Source organism: Delphinus delphis, chromosome 11, assembly GCF_949987515.2.
Source record: "Delphinus delphis chromosome 11, mDelDel1.2, whole genome shotgun sequence".
NCBI classification, from domain to species: domain Eukaryota; kingdom Metazoa; phylum Chordata; class Mammalia; order Artiodactyla; family Delphinidae; genus Delphinus; species Delphinus delphis.
This window is the reverse complement of record NC_082693.1, coordinates 45,202,543-45,227,442: the sequence shown is the minus strand read 5'-3', so window position 1 is coordinate 45,227,442 and position 24,900 is coordinate 45,202,543. Positions and strand designations below refer to the sequence as shown.

At 54.0% G+C, this 24,900-nt stretch overlaps 1 protein-coding gene across 1 annotated transcript; it reads left to right on the top strand.

Annotated features, from left to right (window-relative positions):
- Positions 1-5,214: 5,214 nt before the first annotated feature.
- Positions 5,215-18,021, top strand: AGAP2 (ArfGAP with GTPase domain, ankyrin repeat and PH domain 2). The gene is made up of 19 exons (XM_060025093.1): positions 5,215-7,117; positions 8,791-8,849; positions 9,495-9,582; positions 9,769-9,854; positions 10,002-10,149; positions 11,191-11,325; positions 11,655-11,764; positions 12,193-12,351; positions 12,513-12,599; positions 12,683-12,787; positions 13,225-13,387; positions 13,571-13,690; positions 14,405-14,533; positions 15,450-15,509; positions 15,743-15,891; positions 15,993-16,083; positions 16,200-16,422; positions 16,551-16,806; positions 16,986-18,021. The coding sequence occupies exons 1-19, from the start codon at positions 5,950-5,952 to the stop codon at positions 17,226-17,228; spliced, it is 3,579 nt and encodes a 1,192-aa protein (XP_059881076.1). The 5' UTR covers positions 5,215-5,949; the 3' UTR covers positions 17,229-18,021.
- Positions 18,022-24,900: the final 6,879 nt, after the last annotated feature.

Here is a 24,900-nt window from a genome sequence, read left to right as displayed (position 1 = left end):
AAGGGCTCCTCCCCTCAAGGGAGTGCCCTCCCGCCCCTTTCCCCTTCTCCTGCAGTGACTTCATGATGACGCCCTCGTTCGCTGCTATTGCGTCACACGCTGGAACACCCAGAGAAGCAAAATATTGAGCTATTTACCCCGGCTACAGAGGCCCCGGGTTGGGCACAGCGACACCTAGCAAATACATGTTTGCAAGTGCGTCCACTGGTACACATAGTCTGTTCCATATCCTCTCCTAACGGGATGTGTGAACATGCTAGACGTTCAATATGAAAAACAGCAGCCTCGGGCCGGCGCATTCCTGTATGTGACAAAGCCACAGGTACAGACATGAGTGTGCTGGAGTCTTCAGAGTACATGCCTGATCCTGGGCGCGTAAAAAAAAAAAAAAAGACAAAGGGAGGGGTCTGGAATATGCATAAATATGAGGGGAAGGAGGAGTCCACATTTTCACTAGGCGCGGCCATAGTGGTTGATCAATATTTGTTTATTATTAAATAAGTGCTTTGACACACGGCCTTCTTCGTGGGGATGGGAAAGGGCATAGTTCCTCTTTCCCGCAAGAGAAAGAGGCAGTCATAGTAGGAACACAAATGAAAAACCTCCTTTCAAACCCACATAATGATTTACATTTGTGCGTACTTAGATTCTATGACTGCGTAAGTGGCATCATCTTACCGCTAGAGTCAGACTGCATGGGTTCCAACTTTGCCACTTACTAGCTGTGTAACCTTGGCCAGTTACTTAAGCTTTGGCCTGTGCCCGTTTCCTCATCTGTAAAATGGGGATAAATAACAATACACCTACCTCTTGGGTTGTTGTGAAAATTGAATGAGTTAATATATGTATATAGAATGCTTAGAACAGTACCCGGCACATAGTAAACACTCATTGTTAGTTATTACTGTTCGGGCTATTTTACAGTTGCCCGTGGGTAATCCTAACCCTAATTCTCCTCTCCAGCTACACATTAATATATTAAAATCCGCTATCCTTCACGAATTAGTATCAGTTAGATACGCAGGAGAAGAGGCGTTTGGCAGGGCCAGAAAGGTTTGAGTCCTGAAACAAAATGATTACATCAAACTATCCACTATTTCCCCCCTCACCCACCCCTGCATCTTCATTCTGTCCTTCAATTCCTCATCCACCCTCTTCTCTCTCAGGTCCTAAATCAAGGGCAAGACAGTGGTATTAGGGATAAGGGGAACTTGTTGGCAAGCATCTTAGTTGGCTGGTGTAGTGAAAAGGGTGTCAGGACTATAATCAGAAGACCTAGATCGGTATCCTTGTGTCACCTCTTACTGGCCTCTCTGAGCTTCAGTTTCCTTTTCTGCAGAATAGGGATAAAAATCCTACCCCTTGGGCCTGTCGTGAAGTCTATATGTGTGAAAGTGTTGTAAACTATTAAGTGTTATAGATGAGTTAATTATTATGAAACTAATTGAACATGGAGCCTTGTGGTTTTGTCTGATTATAGGTTACTGTCCTCCATAACCTGTTCTCCCTGTACCTACTTGGCCCTTTAAAGCAGGAGGTGGTTGCAGTGGGGAAGCCGACTAAGGAAGGGTTACATTGCAAGAGGTAAGTATTTGAACTCTTTGGATGTGCGGAGTAGGTGGGGAGTACAACTGTAAGCTGGAATGCAGGGCATTAAAGGTGGCAGACCGGGTGTGTATGGCTTCCTGTAAGAGTTTGAGACTGAATACAAACCTGTAGGTCATCAAGAGTTTGGGATTACACCTGGGACCTGGTGTGCCACATTCTCCCAGCACCAACACCCATCTTAATTAGCCACCTCCCGCAGGATGCCCTGGGATGCTTGTTAAGGTCTCTCCATCCACCTGGCTGGGGAATCGTAGCAGGGACCAGCTGGCAGAGCTGATAGGCCAACGCTAGAGGGGGTGGGTGGTGTAGGAGGTAGTGCCGACCCAGGCTGTGGGTTTGAAACTCACCAGTCAGGAAGTGAAGTCGACAGACGGAAGGGCAGGCAGGGGAGGGGAGTTCTGGGGCGCAGCAGAAGAGGCCTTCTGGGGTTTGGAGGCTGTGGGGCCATGGGCTTCAGGGCCAGAGGTTGCTTTTAGCCCAGCAAGACAGATCTGGGCAACATGAATGCCCAGAGGCAGTTGGCTGTAGCTGCAGTGAGAGCAGAAGTCAGACGACATGAGGTGACCAGGCAGGCTCTAAGCTGCCTCAGGAAGCTGGCAGAGAGGGTGAGCGACCCTGAACTTCGGGACAGCATTCAGACCTCAGTGGACCGCATACGAGGTAAGAGAAGGATTAGCTCCCATCTTGGGTGTATTGGGGACCAGCAGGGGCATATAAGGGCTTGCTGGATCATACAGCACTTCCCAATCAGCCACTTTCTAGTCCCCAAGATGGAGCTGGGACTCTGGGGGAAGAATATATTTGGAAAGAATGGAAAAAGACATGGGAGGTATCATTCTTCCTCTTTCCCCAACTCTGATCCTTCTCCCAGGGGATCAAAATACAGGTCACTGCTGAGCTGAACTTGACAATGGAGAAGTGGGTGAGCATGGGGAAGACAGGCCGTGACAGACCCATGGTAGACTTGGACCCTGCCTGGGGAGTCCGGGGCAGGAAGCAGTTTGGGGCAGGAGGTTCTGGGACTGGATAATGTGGTCATTCCCAGGACCCATGAAGGATCAGTGACCTCTTGTTCTCCAGCTGTAGAGAGAACACACACACACACACACACACACACACACACACACACACACGCGCACACACACCACAACAGATTGAAATACACCACGCAGAGTATCTCAGGCTCCCAGACATACACTAACGCTCACATAGCATGCTCTGCACAGCCGAAGTGCAAAGAAGTTCCCAGGACTCTCCTCGGTCCCCTCTCCTCCCCGTGCTCACGTTCCTGTCTGCCCCCCCCCCACACCTTCCGCCCTTCGTCCTTAGTGCCATTAGAGCAAGTGATGACAACACAGGGAGGAAGTGCTGCTATGGCAACACCATCCGCCACATCCTCCTGCCCACCCCAGCCTTCAATCCTGTGGTGGGGCCCTGGCAGGAACAGCTTCTCTCTATCCACAAGGCCCCACCACTAAGGAACTGGTGGAACTGGAGGTCACCTCTGGTCTGGTGTCATCTAATTTGCCCCGAAGCTGCAAAGAGCCAATAAAAGCCGGCTGCTTTGCTCATGAAAGGTGTCTGGGAGAAGCACATCCTCCATCATATCCTGGTCTCTTCCAGCCTCTCCATTCTTAGCTGCTTACCTGGGGGTTGGGGTGGGGGGATGGGCAAGATACTGTTCTTTCCATCAAGGATACCTCCTGCCAGACCCCTCTGATAGTAGAGGCCGTCAGAGCATAACTTGGGGAAGAACCAGTTTGGTTCAGGTTCCTAAGGGAACAGTCTGATTTCCTTCCCATTTCCTTTCTTCCAGTAGTGCCCCTCTCACCTCCTGTCCCCCACCATTTGCCAAGAACTATAGCTGATACCTTCCCTACAGCTGTTGGAAAGGCAGACCTAGGGGGGAGTGGCCCCATGGGGCCTCCTAGGGAGGAACTCCAAGCTCCACCCCAGTAGGAAAAGAAAAGGGTGGGGGAGGAAAGAGGTTTAGTCAGGTAGAGGAACTCAGTTTAGCTCTGGAGAGGAGGGAGTGAGGAGGGGTGGAGGCTGAACTCTTTGAGAAGACCACTCTTCATAAGTGATTTTTGTTCCACTCTAAGAGTCAGTATTCTGTTCCCATTGAACTTAAAGGAAAACTGAGGCCACCAAAGGAAGGAAGGAGAATTAAGCCAGAATCAGCAAATCTTCACCTTCTCTTTCAGAAAAGGCTGCTGAAGGGTCTTCTGTTCTGGGGATGGTGTCATCCTGATGCTGCGGTGGGAGGGGGGCTCTGGGGGGCGGTGCTGACCTCGGGACAGGTCCGCGGAGGGAAAGGGCACCCAGCATCCTGGTACTGCCCCCCTACCTTACCCCCTACCAGGCCGAGCATGCCGCTGGCTCCAGCCTCCGAGAGCCGCCCACGGCAGCACTTATTATAGTCTCCGCTGCGTCAGGAGGGTGGGACGCCAAATTAGGGGAGCGCTGAGACTCCCCGAGTCCCAGGGAGGGGTCTCCAAGGCTGAGAGGAGGCCTCCCTCGACGCCTGCCCCACAACTGCTGGTCTCAGCCTCTGTCCCCCATCGGCCTACCCACTTCAACCTTCTCCCTGGGCTGGAGGACAGTAAGCCTTCAACTCCAAGGTCCCTAAAGGGGTGGAGGACACAGAGCAGACGTTTTCCATTCTTGCTGTCTGTCTCCTCTTTAACCTTCTAAAAAAGCCCCACCCCGAAAACCTCAGGAGATTGAATGGAAACCCAGAAGAGGCCTGTACCCTCTGCCTCAACTGAGGGCGGTCTTTATATTCGGGGCGCTAAATACCCCACACGTGGGTAGCCAGGTGTGAAGGTGGCGCCTCCATTAACCCCGAATCCCCTGGCGGGCGCCCCCGCCCACCACGCACACCGATCCTCCTCTCTGCTTATCCCCGCTGTTTCGGAGGCACTCTTGGAGCTACGGTTGCTATGGAGACCGGATGAATTTTGGTATGGGGGGTGGTGTCAGTCTGTAGACGTATTCCTTCTCCTTCCACCCCGAGCTCGAGTCTTTTGACTCACTTTTCGGCCTGTGTTCCTCGACTCCTCAGATCTTTCCCCTCCTGAGGCACCCTCTCCTTCCACCCACCCTGCTAAGTTCCATGTTTGTCCCCATCCCCAGGGAACACTTTCCAAGTTCACTTTGGGACAGTTAGGCTCAAGTACGGCCCAGTCAATGCACCGCGTATGGAGGGTGGGGGTGGGCGAGGGGGCTGGGTCATGGGGAAGGGGACTCGTGCAAGTACCTGGGGGAAACAAGGGGTCCTGGGAAAGGGATTTCAGGGCTCCCCACTTTCCCACATCAGCTTCCCCAGAGTTGGCAGTGAACCCGCATTTGCTCCGTTTTCTCCGAGGATTGTCCACCCATACACCGATCTTTACTCTCGCGCCTAAATGTCATACCCAACAGTAGCGCTCCCTGACCGGGGTGTGCTAAGGGAGGGTGCTGGAGTGTTGGAGTAGGTGAGTCCAAGTTCCAGGAAATCCAGCCCAGGATTTGGGAGGGAAATCCAGTCCTGGATTTTGCACCGCCTTCGCAGACAGCCGTGCTGGGGGAGAGAAGGTGCGGGGGGAGATAGAGTGGGGAGGGGGGCCGGGGGCCGCCTCCTCCTCACTGTGAGGGGAGCGCCCGGACACAGCGCGCATCCGGACCAAGCCGAGCCCCGGCGAGCCCCCCAGACCCTGCGCCCGGATCTCACGCCCCTCCTCTCCTAGACCCCAGACCCGTGGGTGCCCACCCCCTCCGGCTTCCCTCCTTCCTCCCCCGCCGGCGCCTGTATCTCCATCCCCAGCATCCTCCCCGCGCCCCTGCGAATCCCCCGCACGACCAGCCCCATTAGCTTCCCACCCTCCTTAAGACCCCCTCTCCGACCCCCCATCCGCGGCCGCTGCCCCTTGAGTCCCCATCCCCGCCGCCTCCCCCGCACCGGTTCTTCTCCCTAGCCTCGGGTTCCTCTTTTCTGCCCCCTTTTCCTCCCTCTCCCCTCTTTGCCCCTCTACAGTCCTCCCCGCCCTCCCCCGCCCATCTCAGCGCCGCCACCCAGGCCGGGGTGCGGGGTCCGGCGCGCCTCCCTGGAGCAGCACCAAGGTCCCGGGGCTCCAAAGGGGTGGGGGGGCAGGGCGGGGAGCATGGGGAGGGGGCGCCCCGTGTGATGGGAGGGGGGCGCAAGCGGAGGCGGCGGCGGCGGCGGCGACAGCGGAGCCGGGCCGGGGGCTCAGCGGGGTCCGGGGGCTGGGGGCAGCGAGCAGGGCGGCCCCATGGCCGGGCCCCCCTGAGGCAGTCCGGGGGAGTCCCCTCCCCTCCCCAGCTCGGGGGTCTCGGGGCCCCATGAGCCGGGGCGCGGGCGCGCTTCAGCGCCGGACAACGACCTACCTCATCTCGCTGACCCTGGTCAAGCTCGAGTCGGTGCCTCCGCCGCCGCCTTCTCCGTCTGCGGCCGCAGCTGGTGCCCCGGGGACCAGAGGTACCGAGACCAGGGATCCTGGTAGCCCCCGAGGCGCGGAGGAGCCGGGCAAGAAGCGGCACGAGCGTCTCTTCCACCGGCAGGATGCGCTGTGGATCAGCACGAGCAGCGCGGGCGCCGGGGGCACCGAGCCCCCCGCCCTGTCCCCGGCTCCGGCCAGTCCGGCCCGCCCCGTCTCCCCGGCTCCCGGCCGCCGCCTCTCCCTCTGGGCCGCCCCTCCCGGGCCCCCACTCTCCGGGGGGTTGAGTCCCGACCCTAAGCCCGGGGGCGCCCCCACCTCCTCCCGGCGCCCCCTGCTCAGCAGCCCGAGCTGGGGAGGTCCGGAACCCGAAGGCCGGGCGGGCGGCGGCGTCCCCGGTTCTTCCTCCCCGCACCCCGGCACCGGCAGCCGGAGGCTCAAGGTGGCGCCTCCTCCGCCGGCTCCCAAGCCTTGCAAGACCGTGACCACCAGTGGCGCCAAAGCCGGCGGGGGCAAGGGCACCGGTAGCCGCCTGTCATGGCCCGAAAGCGAGGGCAAGCCCAGGGTCAAGGGGTCAAAGAGCAGCACCGGGACTGGAGCTTCTGCCGCTGCTGCTGCTGTCACCGCCGCCGCCGGGGGAGGGGGAGCGGCAGCCACGACCGCAGGTGGGGTCGGGGCTGGGCCCGGAGCCCGCGGGAAGTTGTCCCCTCGGAAAGGCAAGAGTAAGACCTTGGACAACAGTGACTTGCACCCGGGACCGCCTGCTGGCTCTCCTCCTCCACTAACCGTCCCAGCAACCCTGGCTCCAGCCGCTGCTGTCACCGCCGCCTCCGCGCTGCCCACTGGGCCTGCACCTCCAATCACTCTGGAGCCTCCAGCTCCCGGGCTGAAACGGGGCCGGGAGGGGGGCCGAGCATCCACTCGAGATCGCAAGATGCTCAAGTTTATCAGCGGCATCTTTACCAAGAGCACAGGGGGCCCTCCTGGCTCCGGACCTCCTCCCGGACCCCCGGTCCTGTCTTCTGGCAGCGGGTCTAGGGAGCTGCTGGGTGCAGAGCTCCGCGCTTCCCCTAGTGAGTAGGACCAGGGCCTGAGAACAGCGAGGGGAGGGCACCTGAAATGCTCAGCTTGGGGTGGGGGAGCGGTGTGCAGGACTGACTTAGAGAAGCTTCTTTCTTGGGTGGGTGGATGAACCAGGCTCAATTCTCTGCCAAGGACTGGGGCAAAGGATGAGAGGTCCTGGAGAGGGGTGAGTAGGCATTGCGGGACATGAGAGAAGACTTGATTTCAGAGGGACTCAGAAAGCCTCAGAGCTTTCTGGGAAAATAATGCCCTTGGTCAGCGTGGCTGTAGGAAATTGCTCCCAGAGAAGCCCCAGACCCCACTTCCAGCCTCAGCTGGACTCTGGGAGATGGAAACTGGGCTTTGCCTTACCCAGAGGAACACTGAAGGTGAAAGGGATGAGGAAGCCTCAGTTTCTCCTGAGCACTTGGGGTAGGTGGCATGAGCGTGACCTTGCAGGCAGCTCCTCGCCAGGGACAGGTCTTTTCCTGGGCTGAGAGCAGGCTAGTGAGGCAGCAGGGAGGCAGTGGGTTTCTTTCCAGGCAGTGAAGGCCGATTGGGCAGTACGGGAGTACGTGGGGGTTGGAACATGCTGAATACTTGAATGTGAAGGGAGAGGGGCTGATAGGAAGCCTCACTTCCCCCACCGCCCACCCCGGCCCCCTAGCAGCATTGAAACCCGCAGGGGACCGACCAGGAGTGACTCAGGGGGGTGGAACTGCTGCAAAGGCAATTCTTACCCCTGGAGACTTGGGAGAGGGTGCGGAGAAAGTAGTGTCTTTTTGCGGGGAGGGGGGTGTCTTTATTTATTTATTTTCTAGAAGAGAGAGGCGAGGGCGTCTTGGTTCAGCTCACACTCCCGGGAGAGGAGGCGGGTCCGAGAGCGCGGGCGGCCCCCGGGGTTTGGCTCTGGTGCGGGTGGGAGCAGATGGCTCCGGATCCCAGAGTTCCCGCCGCAGCTGCGGCGCCCCGGGAACGTCCGGCTAGTGTCAGGCGCGGGGGCTGGACCCGGCGGGCGGAAGGAGCATCCTTCCCTCCCCCGTGCCCCCCATCCCTCCCCAGGCCTGTGGCTTCTCTCGGCCAGGGAGTGGAGCCCTTCCCCACCGTTCTCTTGGAGGGTGCTTGTGGGAAGGGTATGGGAGAGGGAGGTATAGAAAAAATCCAAGCTCCATTTCTTGGGCTGTGGGGAGGGGTCAGGGCCACCGTGCCGTTGACCTTGAAAAGGGGGAAGGATATCCTCACCTCAGTTTCTGTCCTGTGAAATGGAGATTGAGGACGACCCACTCCCTTCTATGTCCCAGCCCCTCTTCCTGAGATCTGCCCTGAGAATCTGTCAGGCCGGTGGAGAGGACACCTTTTCTCCTTCCCGAGGGAAGAACCCGCCACGGTCAGAGCCTTGGTCCCTCGGTCTGGAGCAGGGACCTACGTTTGGGGATGTGCTTAAAGGGAGATGCCAACCGAAGTATTTTTGTCTTGCTGGCTCCGTTGCTAAGCAACCACTGAGCGGCAGCAACAGCTGTGGGGAGAGTGGCTAGGATGGGAGGACTGGGGACCACTCTCAAACCTAGCCTTTCCACAGAGCTCTCCAGTCCAGGCTGGGCAGCTACAAAAGGAGGAGGGCTAGTTGAGGTTTGGGAGCCCTCCTTGGCCTGGAGCATCCCCTCTTACAACTTTTCCGTTACAGAAGCTGTGGTCAATAGCCAGGAATGGACTTTGAGCCGCTCCATTCCTGAACTGCGCCTGGTAGGTAACCCAGTCCCCTTGTCTGTATGAAGATTGACCTCCCCCCCCAAACCCGCCCGCCACTAAACTCTCAACTCTCTCTTCTTCACCTCTTCCCTTCCCTCTCTGTGAGAATGGGGAATAGTTTTCCAGTTCTCCTGAGATTCTACCTTCATGGCACCTTCCTAGGACTTGATACATCCGCACAACCTTTTCTTCTATAGTCTCCCTTCTTCCTGCTTGTCCATGGTCCTCTTCCAGGCTTCTTATTTCTGACATCTCCCCTCTAGCCCTTCATGTTCTGTTGCCTAGAATTGGGTAAAATTTTCCAACTAGTGCCCAGAGGTGTGACATGCCCCCCACCAGACATGCATCTAGTATGTTTCCTAAACAACACAACACCAAAAAAAAAAAAAAAAAAAAAAGGTACTGAGTTGTTGACATTCTTCAGCTTGTTGTACACTTCCAGCTTGAGATCATTTCTTATACATGCATGGCCTGATCCTCCCAAATGCTGTCTCCTGACTGACTGTCAGCCAGGCCCTGTAGGACCTTGCTTGGATGATTTAACACTGCTAGTCCCTTTGAGTTCTCTGGAGTGTTCAGACTCAATTATCCTCCTTCCTCTTAATTCCTGAAATCTCTGTTCTACAACCTTGTCCTCAGGGTGTGCTGGGTGATGCCAGGAGTGGGAAGTCATCGCTCATCCACCGATTCCTGACCGGTTCATACCAGGTGCTGGAGAAGACAGAGAGTGAGTTCTCAGGAGCCATAGTAAGCTAAGGATTGGGGTCAGGGATCCAGGCAGTGTGATCAATGACTATGCAGGTATGGAGACCAGAGGGAAGAATGAGGCCAGAATAGCTAAAGTACACGGAGAATGGGGAGGTTTGGTGACTGTGACCTCTGACCTCCTACCACATCCACCTCTTCTGGACAGGTGAGCAGCACAAGAAAGAAATGTTAGTGGATGGACAGACTCATCTGGTGTTGATCCGAGAGGAAGCTGGGGCACCTGATACCAAGGTGAGGGATGAGATGATGGGGTAGGCAGGTGGGCTGGGGTCAGCACTAGCCAAAGGAGAGGGCTCTGGTTTCCCAGGTCTCCTTGGGAATAGCATCCAGAGGAGTGGACCTGTCTGACCATCCGTTTGCTCCCTCACGCTCCGCAAGTTCTCAGGCTGGGCAGATGCTGTGATCTTCGTCTTCAGCCTGGAGGATGAGAACAGTTTCCAGGCCGTGAGCCGTCTTCATGGGCAGCTGAACTCCCTTCGGGGGGAGGGACGAGGAGGCCTGGCCCTGGCATTGGTGGGGACACAAGGTAAGGAGGGGCTGGGGAAGTGCTGCTTTCAGGGGAGTTCCTACTGGGTATCACCCAACATAGGTGAGAGCTTGGTAATGTGTGGACACGGCTACTTGGACTCCAGTAACCCTCTGGAAGGAGCCTCGTCTCCAAATAACTTCAGTAACCCTCTGGAAGGAGCCTGGTCTCCCAAATAAGAGAGTCATTAAAGCAAGCATAAACTTACCAAGGTCTGAGAGAGAAAAGAGGACTCTCCAGGATGGAAGGGACAGCTACAGTGGCAGTCCTCATTCCTCTGAGATGTCACCTACCTTGTGTTTCTCACGCTGCCATTTCCTGATGCCACCACCATGGTAAATACAGTGAAAACCTCAGGCCCTAGTGTGGCTAGAAAGCCTTCTGCATCTTCCCCTTGCTACAGCTGGGTCAGGCTGACACTTTTCAAAGGAACTTATCTAAAAACAAAGAGAAGACACAAATGAAATGATGGAGAAAACACAGAGAGGGCCACCAGGCCATCTTTTCCAGCCGAGCCAGGAAAAGCTTCTCCGGTACCCACCTGTATGAAGCCGGCAGGACTTTCTGTCTGGATGCCTATCTTGCAGGTGGCTGCTTCCACCTGTCGCTTGCCTCCTGCTTTCTTGCTGCAGATGAACAGTCCACCTGTTATCCGTGGACATTCAACCTCTTCCTGGTTCATATGCCAGGTGTCCTCCCACTCAGCTCAGGGTTCATTGAATTTGCAAGGCTGGGTGACTGTCACTCATGAGTCTCGGCCATTTCAGACCTTATCAGGACGTTCCGTTCACCTCTGGAGTATTCTTTGAAGACACTCACACAGGGCTAACCCACCCTACTCATGCTGCAGCGGGGCATGTGAGCTGGGCTCGGCATTCACAAAAGGCTTATATGCTCCCATCGCCCTGGGTCATAGGAGGGATATTCTCTCATACCCTGTCCTAGTGGTCCCAGTCTAGGACTAGAGCCCAAGAGAAAGGAAAGCAGCAGAGTGGGGATGGGCCCCCCTCATCCAGTCCTCCCCCTTTCTTGTCCCCTTAGACCGGATCAGTGCTTCCTCCCCTCGGGTTGTGGGCGATGCTCGTGCCAGGGCTCTGTGTGCCGATATGAAGCGCTGCAGCTACTATGAGACTTGTGCGACCTATGGGCTCAACGTGGACCGGGTCTTCCAAGAGGGTGAGTGTGGCGATCCCCACATATGTGGGAATCAGGGAGCTGGGGACTAGGATATTCTTGGAGGTCACACATCCAGGCCTCTCTCTGTGAGTGACAGGAAATTAACCTGCATAGGAGGGAGGAGGGACCAGGGAGGTCAGAGAAGGTTTGCTTCATAGCCACAGGTCCTTCTGGACAGGAGGAGCTGGCTAGGCTACAGGTGGCATGAAGGCCACAGTGACAAGGAAGTTGGGACCTATGTTATCTCCTGGGGAGTTCTCAAAGCTGGGCAACGAAGGGTGGTCTTGGGTGTCTGCCCCGCTCATTCCTCCTCCTCCCCCTCCCCTCAGTGGCCCAGAAGGTGGTGACCTTGCGCAAACAGCAACAGCTTCTGGCTGCCTGCAAGTCCCTGCCCAGCTCCCCAAGCCACTCAGCTGCTTCCACTCCTGTAGCTGGGCAGGTGAGTTGGGGTTTCAGGGTCCACAGAGGGGCCGGTAGGAATCAGAGGAAGGGCTGGTGATCCAAGGACAGGTACAGAGAACCCAAGGAGGTTGCGGGGGGCAGATGGAAATGGCAGTGATACCATTTGTAGAAAGTGCGTTGGACTGGAAATCAACCGGGCTTGAAACACCCTTTGCAGCGTCCTTGAGCAACTCACCTAAACGTCCCAAGGTTGTCAGGAACATTGTATAGCATGATACTTGTGAAGTCAGCCTCTGCAAAATCTAAAGCACTGTGGCAATGCTAGTGAGGAGTTTTATTATTAATGATAATACAAATAAATGGTGATGAGATGAAGGAATATCTCAAATTCCTCAGAACCAGATGTAACTGTAGCTTGGTGGTGGGGGGCATCTCAACTGTTCTGACCCCTCCATCTGCCTGCAGGCTAGTAACGGGGGCCACACTAGCGATTACTCTTCTTCCCTCCCATCCTCACCCAATGTTGGTCACCGGGAGCTCCGAGCTGAGGCAGCTGCCGTGGCTGGATTGAGCACCCCAGGGTCCCTGCACCGGGCAGCCAAGCGCAGGACCAGCCTTTTTGCGGTATTGGACATTCTAACCTCCTATCATCCTGTCCTCTGTTACCTGCCCATCTTCCCTCATCCCTAGACCTCTCTGTTGGGCCCTTCTTCATCTGTCTTCCCTGTCCTTCCGTCAGCATATCCCTCTATCCACCCTCTAACTGATGCCAATAACCATTCCAGAATCGTCGGGGCAGTGACTCTGAGAAGCGGAGCTTGGACAGTCGGGGAGAGACAACGGGGAGTGGGCGAGCCATCCCCATCAAACAGGTGGGTGGCCCAGGGACCGGGGGCAGGCTGGGGGTAGGTGCTCTTAACTGGTTTTCTCCCATATGCCTCTTTCCGTTCTCCAGAGCTTCCTACTAAAGCGAAGTGGCAACTCCTTGAACAAAGAATGGAAGAAGAAATATGTGACCCTGTCCAGTAATGGCTTCCTACTCTACCATCCCAGCATTAATGTAAGTGCTAGAGACTGGCTGGGCCACACCGGCTGGCCTTGGATGCACTTCTAGGTCTCCCAGTCTGTGCCTCTGACAAACACCAACATCGGTTCTCGGAAGCACTAGTCCTATTCTTTTCAGTTTAGCAAACATCTGTTAGGCACCTACCATATGCCCATGCAGGAGACGGAAATGTGAATACATCTCCCTAGGACTTGCAGTCCAGTGGGAGAAAATGGAGGAAGGACCTCCACCTGGCCTGCCATTCGGGGATGCTTTCTGGAGGAGACAGTGCTGGGCCCGGTCTGTTGAGCTCATCCCCTAGAGCTCATCCCAACCCAGTCCGCTCCTAGAGCCCCTTCTCCAGCCCTTCTCTAGCCGATATTATTGGCTGCTTCCCAGCACCACTGAGGACCCCAGCCTTCCCTATACTCTCAACCCCTATACTGCTGCAGGATTACATCCACAGTACCCATGGCAAGGAGATGGACTTGCTACGAACAACAGTCAAAGTCCCCGGCAAGCGGCCGCCACGGGCCATCTCTGCTTTTGGCCCCTCAGCCAGCATCAATGGGCTGGTGAAGGACATGAGCACTGTCCAGATGGGGGAAGGCCCTGGTGAGTGGGGCTGATGACAAAGGGGCAGGAGAGGGGCCAGGGCTAGGAAAAGGAGGGGTAGTAGGGAAGAAGGGAGTGGGACTGGTTAAGCGGGAAGGTGGGTGATGAAGAGGGACCATGTAAGGAGTGGGGCCCAGAGACTGAGTAGCTCACTGAGGATTTATCTTCTTCCCCTTCTGACAGAAGCCACCACTCCTACCCCAAGCCCGAGCCCCAGCCCCAGTTCCCTGCAGCCACCACCAGACCAGACATCTAAGCACCTGCTGAAGCCAGACCGGAATTTGGCCCGAGCGCTCAGCACCGGTCAGTGAGGACTCACCCTCCTTGCACTGTCTTCCAGATCCAGATGGGATGCAGTGGGAAGTGAAATTGGGGTGGGAGCTTGGAGGCTGAATGCGTGAGTGGACACCTTGAGCATCAACTGGGTGCCCAGGCATGTTTAGCATAATGGCTAACACAACTGGGTTCTAGAGCTAAGCTGCCTGAACTTGAACTTGAATCCTGGCTTGCCACTTGGGCAAGTTACTTGACCTCTCCACACCTCAGTTTCCTCATCTGTAAGAGGGAGATAATAGTTTCTACCTCAGACAGTTGCTTTGAGGCTTATACCGAGAACATTGTGCAGCACATAGCCAGCCATCAATGTTTGGAATGTTTGGAAATACGTATTTTTTAAAAATAGCGAGTAACATCGTAACAAATGGTCCTCACAACAACTTTGTCGGGTCAAGATTATTATCCCCATTTTAGGGATGAAGAAACTGAGGCTCAGAAGATTAAGTGACTTGCTCAAGGTCTCAAGGCCAGTAAGTGGCAGAGCCAGGATCTGAGTACAGGTCTGACTCTAAACCACTCATCTGTCCTCCTTCCCAGGAATGACCAAGGGGGACCTCCTAGAGAGGGTTGGTGAGGAGGGGGACCCTAAAATGCCAAATCTAGTTCAGGGGAGACAGGCTATGGAGAAATCAGGAAATCTATGGAGGGGGCAGCTGAGGCAGCTGTGTCCCCCTCCCTAAGACTGTACCCCATCTGGAGACCTGAGCCCCCTGAGTCGGGAACCCCCTCCTTCTCCCATGGTGAAGAAGCAGAGGAGGAAAAAGTTGACAACACCGTCTAAAACTGAAGGCTCGGCTGGGCAGGCTGAAGGTGAGGCCCTGGTGGACAGTTCTACTCCCACCCTGCACCCTCACCCCTAAACTCCAGATCCCTGACCTCACTCCTGCAGGAGGAGGAAAAGTGCCTGAGCTGAGTGCTTGACTATGATTACCACTCTGCACATTATTTAGTGAAAAATGGATGGATGCCCCTCAGCCCCTGTCCTTCCTCCCATTCCCCAGCCAATGCCTTTTACCCCAATAGTCCCCAGCCCGTTCTCAGTGACCCCCCATGTCTGCAGCTCCTGCCCCCCCTCCTAATGACCCTCTCATTCCTGTTGCTGCCCTCAACTCTGCTTGTCACCCCAGCCCCTGCACCCAGAAGGCCCCACAACCCCCAGGGACTCAGCCCCTGACCTCTATGTCCCCCACGACTCCTCAGCTCCTGGGCTCTGACCACCCAGCTCCTGTTCTCAATAACATCCTGTGATTGCCAAGCTCCCCCAACAGCCTTTGACTACAATGATTCCCATTCCTGCCCCTAGCAACTCCCCCCAGATCCTTGAGACTCCCCCTGAACCCCAGGGACCCCTCACCCCAGGCCTGTGAACTCCTGTCCCCTTTCCCCGTGTTCACTCAGATGCTGGCCATCCCTTCCCCTCCCAGAGACCCGGCTCCTCACCGGTCATGATAACCAGTCCCCACCGCCCCTGCTCTCTGCCGGGTGCTCAGACCCGGGTTCCAGATCTGCCTACTCTCATGGCTCTTGGCTTCCGCTCTACTCTGCTCCGGGGCCACTGACTTTAGTTCTGCTTTCTCTCCCCATCTGTCTGTCCTGCTTTGTCTCTGGAACTGTCTGTCACTATCTCTCTCTCCATCTCTCCATCTGCCTCTTTTTCTTCTTTCTTCGTCTCTTTCTCTCTTCTGCTCTTCATTCTGTCTCTATCTCCTTCGCTTCGGGAAACCAGCCAAGCGCAAAATGTGGAAACTAAAATCCTTTGGTAGTTTAAGAAATATTTATAAAGCAGGTAACAAGCGGGGAGCTGGGTGGGGCGCTCAGCTGGGGTGCAGAGGGGCGGGGGTGCTCCTGCCTTCCCCTGCATGTGCTCGGGCTTCCTGCTCTCCCCCACCCTCTGCTTCCCCAGTGACTCTGCCCCACTCCCAGGGGCTTGGGATGGATATCAGGGAGGAAGAGGGTTTGGGGAAGGCAGCTCCTGTTGGAATTCTGTCCCTCATGACCCCATCCCATCCCCCCACCCAGAGGAAAACTTCGAGTTCCTGATCGTGTCCAGCACTGGTCAGACGTGGCACTTTGAGGCAGCCAGTTTTGAGGAGCGGGACGCCTGGGTTCAGGCCATCGAAAGTCAGATTCTAGCCAGTCTGCAATGCTGTGAGAGCAGCAAGGTCAAGGTAATGGGTCGGGGGTCGGGCGGAGAGCAGAGGTGAGTGTCTGAGGAGTCCGGATAAGGGCTCAGAGGGAGAGTCAGTACTAACCCCAACCCTTCCTGCAGCTGCGCACAGATAGCCAAAGCGAAGCCGTGGCCATCCAGGCGATCCGGAACGCCAAGGGGAACTCTATCTGCGTGGACTGCGGGGCCCCCAGTGAGCGCAAGGGAGCAGTGGAGGGACGTGGGAGGGAGTGTGGTTCGCTGGAATTGATGAATGCTGGGGTTCCCGTGCTGCTCGGCCAGGAGCTGACCCCTGCATTCCGTCCCCAGACCCCACGTGGGCCAGCTTGAACTTGGGCGCACTCATCTGCATCGAGTGTTCTGGCATTCACCGGAACCTGGGCACACACCTGTCCCGCGTTCGCTCGCTCGACTTGGACGACTGGCCGCGGGAGCTGACCCTGGTGCTGACAGCCATTGGCAACGACATGGCCAATCGCGTGTGGGAGAGTGACACGCGGGGCCGTGCCAAACCCACGCGGGACTCTTCGCGGTACGCGTGCAGGAGAGGGGTAGGGGAGACTTAGGGTGTGCGGCTCCCGAGAGGGTCCCCTGGGTAGGGAGCAGAGGTCCTGGGCGCGGGGTCCCTAGAGCCCTTCCCGTTGATCCCTGATCCTGCAGGGAGGAGCGTGAGTCATGGATTCGCGCCAAGTACGAGCAGCTGCTGTTCCTGGCGCCGCTGGGCACTTCCGAGGAGCCGCTGGGCTGCCAGCTGTGGGCCGCGGTGCAGGCCCAGGACGTGGCCGCCGTTCTCCTGCTTCTGGCCCATGCGCGACACGGGCCGCTCGACACCAGCCCAGAGGACCCGCAGCTTCGCTCTCCACTTCACCTGGCGGCCGAACTCGCCCACGTCGTCATCACGCAACTGCTGCTATGGGTACGTGAGCGGGGAGATGGTAAAGGGGTCTCTGAGGGCTCCGTCTGGCAAACAGCCAGGCGCGGGAGAGCCCGAGGGCCCCAAAGGGACCCTGGAAGTGGGCCCGGCGATCCCGGGGAGCCGGCGGGCGGGGATTGGCCCCGGGGACGCTCCGTAACGCGGCCGTCTCCGCCCCTTAGTACGGCGCCGACGTGTCCGCCCGCGACGCGCAGGGCCGCACGGCGCTGTTCTACGCCCGCCAGGCTGGCAGCCAGCTGTGCGCCGACATCCTCCTCCAGCACGGCTGCCCGGGTGAGGGCGGCAGCACAGCCACCACCCCCAGCGCGGCCACCACCCCCAGCATTACCGCCACGCCCAGCCCCCGTCGCCGGAGCAGCGCCGCCAGCGTGGGCCGAGCCGACGCCCCCGTCGCGCTGGTATAGTTGCGCCGCCGGAGAGACACCCCCTACCCCACCACGGGCCGGGCACGACCACACTGGGTGGACCGCTGGACAGATGCACCCACTCACCTCTCCAATCCGCACCCCGTCCCATGGGAGCACTTCTTACCCCCCCCCAAGAGGGCACAGCCCCCACGCCTCCCAGAAGACACAAACTCACCTCCCTCTCCCCAACGAGGCATGGAGACCCCATCTTGACACGCCCCCTCTCCACAGTTTGCACCCTCGGATTGCTCTGGGTCTACCCTCTGGGTGTTGGCGGCAGGGGACGCCCCCGTCGCGGTCCCTGCTCCTGGCCGTTTGGATGTGCCCGCTCGCGCCCCCTAGGGGTGGGGGAAAAGACCCAGTCCTGCCTGTGCTCGACAGTCCCACGGCGCGCGAGCACTTACCCAGGCTGGCTCCTGGGGCGACGTCACGCCACAGGGAGGTGTTAGTAAGTGGGAGGGCTAGCCCTGGGACTTGAGGCCAATAAGGGGGACCCTACCCTTTCTATGCTAATCTCACTGCCCAGTGAAGGGGGAAGGGCAGCGAGGGGCAGGACCCCTGCTGCCCATGGGGGTAGGGGGTCCCCAACCCTTTCCGTGAAAGGGACCATGAGGAGTGGAAATCAGGACGTTCCCCCCACATCCACCCATGGATGGAAGCTAGAGGGTCGGGGGAGCCTAAAGCCTGGGTCCCTCCTCACTACCATCTCGGGAGGGAGAAGGGATGGAGCAGGAGCGGGCTAAGGGGGACTTGGGAGGGGCCTTGTAATTTATTGCTTTGTTCCCCAACAAGGGGGCGGGGGCGGGCAGGGCTTGGGGAGGGCGTTTCAGGGTAGGGGAAGCCAAGGGTGGGCAGAGGGTGGGGTGGGGTGGGGTGCTCTCGGGTTGTGAGTGTCTGTGACCGTGACTGCGTACCTGTGACTGTGCAGCGCCCGTGGTGATCTGGGGTAGGCGGCACCCCTACAATGGGACCCCTCCCCCACTGTTCTTCCTGTCCAGCCCCTCCCTTCCACTGGAGCAGCTCCAGACCCAGCCCTCAACCCCAGGATCCCTCCCAGCCAGGGTTAAGAGAACGTGAGGTGGCTGGGAGGGTCTCCGGGCCCCCTGCCTCATCTCCGGAAAGGGGGTGCTGGGGTGAATTTACCTGGCCCAGCCCCGCCTCCCTCAGTCAACCCAGCCCTTGGGCCGTCTGTGTCAGTGGTTTCCGGTATTTTTTTTTTTTCCTGGCTAAAATATTTTGCAAAGGACCAGGTAACTGGGGAGAGGAGAGGGGCGGGGGCAGGGGGGGAATACCCGCCCCTCATCTCCTCCAAGGCAGGTGGTGTGAATCTTCTTCAACAGCAATTAAAGAGGAAGTGATTTTGTCTAGGGGGTGAGCTGCTGGTCTGTTCTTGAAGAGTTGGGTCAGGGAATGGCCTTGGTCAAGGTGGGGAATTGGAGGTGGGAGAGGGCCAGGGAGGGTGCCTCCTGCTGGGGCTGGTGTCAGGGCAGTATCCAAGGGCGCGGGGGCAGTAGGTCAGATGCTCCATCATGTACAACAGTTCCAGGTTCATGTAGTGGAAGGAGACGGGCAGGTCAGGGCAACAGTGGGGACCCAGGGAGCAGAGAAGTCACTGACTCCCAAGATGACTCCTGTTTTGGGAAGGAGTTGGGGTATGGAGCTTAGAGAAGAGGACAGGGGAGGGGGGCTGCTGGAGGGGTGAGAAGATAGAGTAGCTTTGGTTAAGAGCAGGAACTTCGGAGTCAGATCTGATTTTGACACCAGTAGCTCCACTTCATAGTTAGGTGATCTTGGGCAGGTTACCTTGGTGGCATCTGTTTATTTGTAATCTGAACAATATCTGTTCAGAGGGCACCTGGTAGGGGCTCCAGCATCAGTCCTGGAGGACTGCCCCAGGCCAGCCTACCCACTTTGAGCACCTGGTACCAGAAGTAGAGCTTTATTGTAGGGGTCCCTCTCCTTGCAGGGAGGGAAGGGATGGAAGGTCTCCTAATCACAGATGTCCCTGGTGTCACAAACTCCATGTTCAGCTGAGGCAGACATTTGCCCACCCCCGTGTCATGCACAGGACTGCAAGGACACAGCAGCCTGAGGCCGGCGCAGCCGCCAAGAGCTGCAACATCTCGTGGTTCAGCATATAGGCAGTCCCGCTGTTCCTTGTGTGCAGCTGAAAGCATTTGACCTGGTAGAGGGACCGGCGCGGGGGCGGGCGGGCGGCGGTGGGCCAGCAGCCTGCACGGGCTGGGCAAAGCCACACACATGTTGTCAGCTACCTTGACAAACCAGTCTGTGGCCCAGCGTCCTCCGGTAAGGTTGGTTCTGGTCCTCTGCACCCCTCATCCCCACGAGGGACATTCAGTTGCAGGTGCACCACTGAGCTGGTTGCAGGAACAGGCCCAGATCCCACTCACATGGGAGGCCCGGGTTCTACAGGGCCCTAGGCTGGGTGACCACCTAGCACAGCACCCTGACCCAGGAAAAGGTGGATTCAGAGTTGCAGGTGCAGTAACAGGTGCAGATGCAGGCATATGGTCTGGGAAGGCAAAACAAGAGGAAGAGAGGCAAGTAGCAAAGAAGCCTCAACTGGAAGACCCAGCCACCCCTCCCCTCTTTCATCAGAGACCCTGGACTCCCCCCTCCATCCCCACTTTCCTTCTCGGTGGCAAAAGCTCACTCCCTTCCTCAGAAGCTCAAGAGTGTGAGAGACTACGGGGAGGAAACAAGGACCCTGGAGAGAATGAAATGACCTCAGGGAACCACAGGCCAGCGGGAAGTTCCTTTCGGTTCCTACCAGAGAAAGGTGGTCAAGGTGTCAGCACCCGCATCAAGTCCCCACACTAAGTACTCCACTGGCTCCTTTTTGTCATGGGCTGCTTCTTGGCCTGTGGGAAATGTAAAGGGTGGTCATGGGTGGGGTGACAGAACACTGAGCCCTCCAGACTGTAGCTGAATAGGACTCTAGAAGGGGACTCCCTGGGAGCTGAAGGGGAGCTGCTGCCCCTTAACATCCATGCCATCTTCCCAGCTCCCCTTGGTGTCCTCACCTGGATTTCTGCTGCCATTCGCCATCCCCTCTTCCTCACCCCGTCCTGGTTACCATCTGCCAGACACCCTGCTCCCCTCCTCTCATGTGCCTTAGCGCAGCTGGGAGTTCTACCAGAAGCCAAAGGAAAGTAAAAAGGAATTTATTATTGAAAGTACAATGATTAAATCTAGTGAGGTCTCTAGAACTCTATTTTCTTGATTATTTATTTATTTTTATTTTCTATTGAAGTACAATTGATTTACAGTGTTGTGTTAGTTTCTGGTAAACAGCAAAGTGATTCAGTTACATATATATATATTCTTTTTTGTATTCTTTTCCATTATAGTTTATTACAGGATATTGAATATAGTTAGTTCCCTGTGCTATACAGTAGGACCTTGTTTATTTTATTTATAGTGGTTTGTGTCTGCTAATCCCAAACTCCTAATTTATCCCTCCCCCACCCACTTTCTCCTCTGTTAACCATAAGTTTGTTTTCTGTTTTGTAAATAAGTTCATTTGTATCTGTTTCTGTTTTGTAAATAAGTTCATTTGTATCACATTTTAGATACCTAAGTGATATCATATGATATTTGTCTTTCTCTTTCTGAGATATATATATATACATATATATGTATATATTCCGCATCTTTTTTTTTTAAATTAATTTATTTATTTTTGGCTGCGTTGGCTCTTCGTTGCTGCATGCGGCCTTTCCCTAGTTGTGGCGAGTAGGGCGACTCTTCGCTATGGTGCGTGGGCTCCTTCTCATTGCGGTGGCTTCTCTTGTTGCAGAGTACTGGCTCTAGGCGCGCACGCAAGCTCAGTAGTTGTGGCGCATGGGCTTAGTTGCTCCGCGGCATGTGGGATCTTCCCGGACCAGGGCTTGAACCTGTGTCCCCTGCATTGACAGGCAGATTCTCAACCACTGCGCCGCCAGGGAAGCCCCATATCCCACATCTTCTTTATCCATTTATCTGCAGGTTGCTTCCATGTCTTGGCTATTGTAAATAGTGTTGCAATGAACATTGGGGTACATGTATCTTTTGGAATTAGAGTTTTCTCTGGATATATGCTCAGGAGTGTGAATGCTGGATCACATGGCAACTCTATTTTTAGTATTTTAAGGAACCTCCATACTGTTTTCCATAGTGGCTGCCGCAAGATACATTCCCACCAACAGTATAGAAGGGTTCCCTTTTCTCCACACCCTCTCCAGCATTTATTATTTGTAGACTTTTTTTAATGATGCCCATTCTGACCGGTGTGAGGTGATACCTTACTCTAGTTTTGAGTTGCATTTCTCTAATAATTAGCAATGTTGAGCATCTTTTCATATGCCTATTGGCCATATGTATGTCTTCTTTGGAGAAATGTTTAAAGTCTTCTGCCCATTTTTTGATTCAGGTTTTTTTTGTTGTTGTTGTTATTGAGCTGTATGAGCTGTTTGTATATTTTGGAAGTTAAGCCCTTGTTGGTTGCCTCATTTGCAAATATTTTCTCCCAGTCCATAGGTTGTCTCTCTGTTTTGTTTATGGTTTCCTTTGCTGTGCAAAGTTTGATTAGGTCCTGTTTGTTTTATTTTTGCTTTTATTTCTATTGCCTTGGGAGAATAACCTAAGAAAACATTTCTATGGTTTATGTCAGAGAATGTTTTGCCTGTGTTCTCTTCTAGGAGTTTTATGGTGTAATGGCTTATATTTAAGTCTTTAAGCCATTTTGAGTTTATTTTTGTGTATGGCGTGAGGGAGTGTTCTAACTTCATTGCTTTACATGCAGCTGTCCAGCTTTCCTAAGACCACTTCTGAAGAGACTGTCTTTTCTCCATTGCATATTCTTGCCTCCTTTGTCAAAGATTAATTGACCATAGGTGTATAGGTTTATTTCTGGGCTCTCTGTTCTGTTCCATTGATGCATATGTCTGTTTTTGTGCCAATACCATGCTGTTTTGATTACTGTAGCTTTGTAGTATTGTCTGAAGTCTGGTAGGTTTATGCCTCCAGATTTGTTCTTTTTCCTCAGGATTGCTTTGGCAATTCTCTTATGGTTCCATATACATTTTAGGATTACTTGTTCCAGTTCTGTGAAAAATGTCATGGGTAATTTGATAGAGATTGCATTAAATCTGTAGATTGCTTTGGTAGTATGGCCATTTTAACACTATTAATTCTTCCAATCCAAGAGCTTGAGCTATATTTCCATTTAATTGAATCATCTTCACTTTCCTTTATTCATGTTTTATAGTGCTCAGCATGTTAAGTCTTGGTCAGGTTTATTCCTAAGTTGTTTTTTTTTTTGATATGATCTTAAAAGGGATTGGTTTTTTTTTTTTTTTTTTTTGCGATACGCGGGCCTCTCACTGTTGTGGCCTCTCCCGTTGCGGAGCACTGGCTCCGAACACGCAGGCTCAGCGGCTATGGCTCACAGGCCCAGCCGCTCTGCGGCATGTGGGATCTTCCCGGACCGGGGCACGAACCCGTGTCCCCTGCATCAGCAGGCGGACTCTCAACCACTGCGCCACCAGGGAAGCCCAATTCTAGTAGTTTTTGTGTGGAGTCTTTAGAGTTTTCTATATATAGTATAATGTAATCTGCATAAATGAGTTTTACCTCTGTCCTTCTAATTTGGATACCTTTTATTTCTTTTCCTTGTCTGATTGCTGTGGCTAGGACCTCCAATACGATAGAAGTGGTGAGCGTGGGCATCCTTGTCTTCATCCAGATTTTAGTGGGAAGGGTTTCAACTTTTCACCATTGAGTATTATGTTGGCTGTGGATTTGTCATAAATGGCTTTTATTATGTTGAGATATGTTCCCTCTATACCTACTGTGGTAAGGGTTTTTATCATGAATGGATGTTGAATTTTGTCAGATGCTTTTTCGGCATCTATTGAGATGATCATATGGTTTTTGTCTTTTCTTTTGTTGGTGTGGTGTATCACATTGATGTGTATGTTGAACCATCCTTGTGACCCTGGGATGAATCCAGCTTGATTATGGTGCATGATCTTTTTTATGTGTTGTTGGATTCGGTTTGCTAATACTTTGTTGAGAATTTTAGCTTATATGTTCCTCAAAGATATTGGCCTGTAATTTTCTCTTTTTGTAGTGTCCTTGGTTTCGGTATCAGGGTGGTGGAGGCTTCATAGAATGACTCTGGGACTGTTCCCTCCTCTTCAGTCTTTTGGAGGAGTTTGAGAAGGATCAGTACAAGTTCTTCTTATGTATGTTTGGTAGAATTCCCCCAGTGAAGCCATCTGGTCATGGACTTTTGTTTGAAGGGGGTTGGTTTTGTTTTGTTTTGTTTGTTTTTTTAATTACAGATTCTGTTTCACTTAGGGATTGGTTTCTTCAAATTATCTATTTCATTTTGATTCAGTTTTGGTGGATGTATGTTTCTAGAAATTTGTCCTTCCATCTAGGTTGTCCAATTTGTTGGTATATAATTGTTTATAGTATTCTGTTTTTTTGTATTTCTGCAGTATTGGTTATCTCTCATCTTTCATTTCTTATTTTGTTTGGGTCCTCTCTGTTTTCTTCTTAGTGAGCCTGGCCAGAAGTTTGTTGATTTTGTTTACCCTTTCAAAGAACTAGCTCTTGGTTTTATTGACTTTTTCTATTGTTTTTTAAATTTCTATTTTATTTACTCTCTGATCTTTATTATTTCCTTCCTTCTGCTGACTTTAGGTTTTGTTTGTCTTTCTTTTTCTAATTCTTTTAGTGGTAGGTTAGGTTGATTATTTGAGATTTTTCTTATTTTTTGAGGAAGGCCTGTATAGTTGTGAACTTCCCTCTAAGGACTGCTTTTGCTGCATCCCATAGATTTTGTATGGTTGTGTCTTCACTGTCATTTGTCTCAAGGTATTTTTTAATTTCCTCTTTGATTTCATTATTGACCCATTGGTATTTTTAGTAGCATGTTGTTTAATCTCCATGTAATTGTTTTTTTCTTGTTTCTCTCTCTGTGGTTGATTTCTAGTTTCATGCCATTGTAGTCAGAAAAGATACTTGAAATAATTTCTTTCCTCTTAAATTTGCTGAGGCTTATTTTGTGTCCTAGTATGTGGTCTATCCTAGAGAATGTTCCAAGTGCACTTAAAAAGAATGTGTATTGTTGTTTTTATTTTTATTTTTTGGATGTAGTGGCCTGAAGCTATCAATTAAGTCTAACTGTAGAACTCCATTTTCTGATGCTGTCAAGGTTCTACCCCTATCAAATCAAAGGTAACCCTCCTGCCCCAGCCTGTTGCCACTCTCCCATTCTAAATAGCTTCTGGTCAGCTTTTGGTATTCCTTCTATGACTCTTGCCTCCAAGTACCATCTAGTCTCTTCAGAACTCAGCAGCTGGTTTATGATGTTATTGAACACCTCCTGTGGGCCAGGTACAGTGCTAAGAGTACAACACACCCTGTTATCTCATTCAGTCCTCACAACCACCCAAGGCCAGTACAGTTATCCAGTTTACCCATGAGGATACAGCACTGGAAAAGTTAAAACAACTTGTTCAAGGCCCTACTAATAGTAAGTGGAGGGGTGAGGATTTGAGTCCAGCATTCTGACTGTAGCTGCACTTGAGATAGTGTCTTAGGTCTCTCCCCTCAAGATACACAAATGGATCTGGGGAAGCAGGGTTTCAGAAGCCTA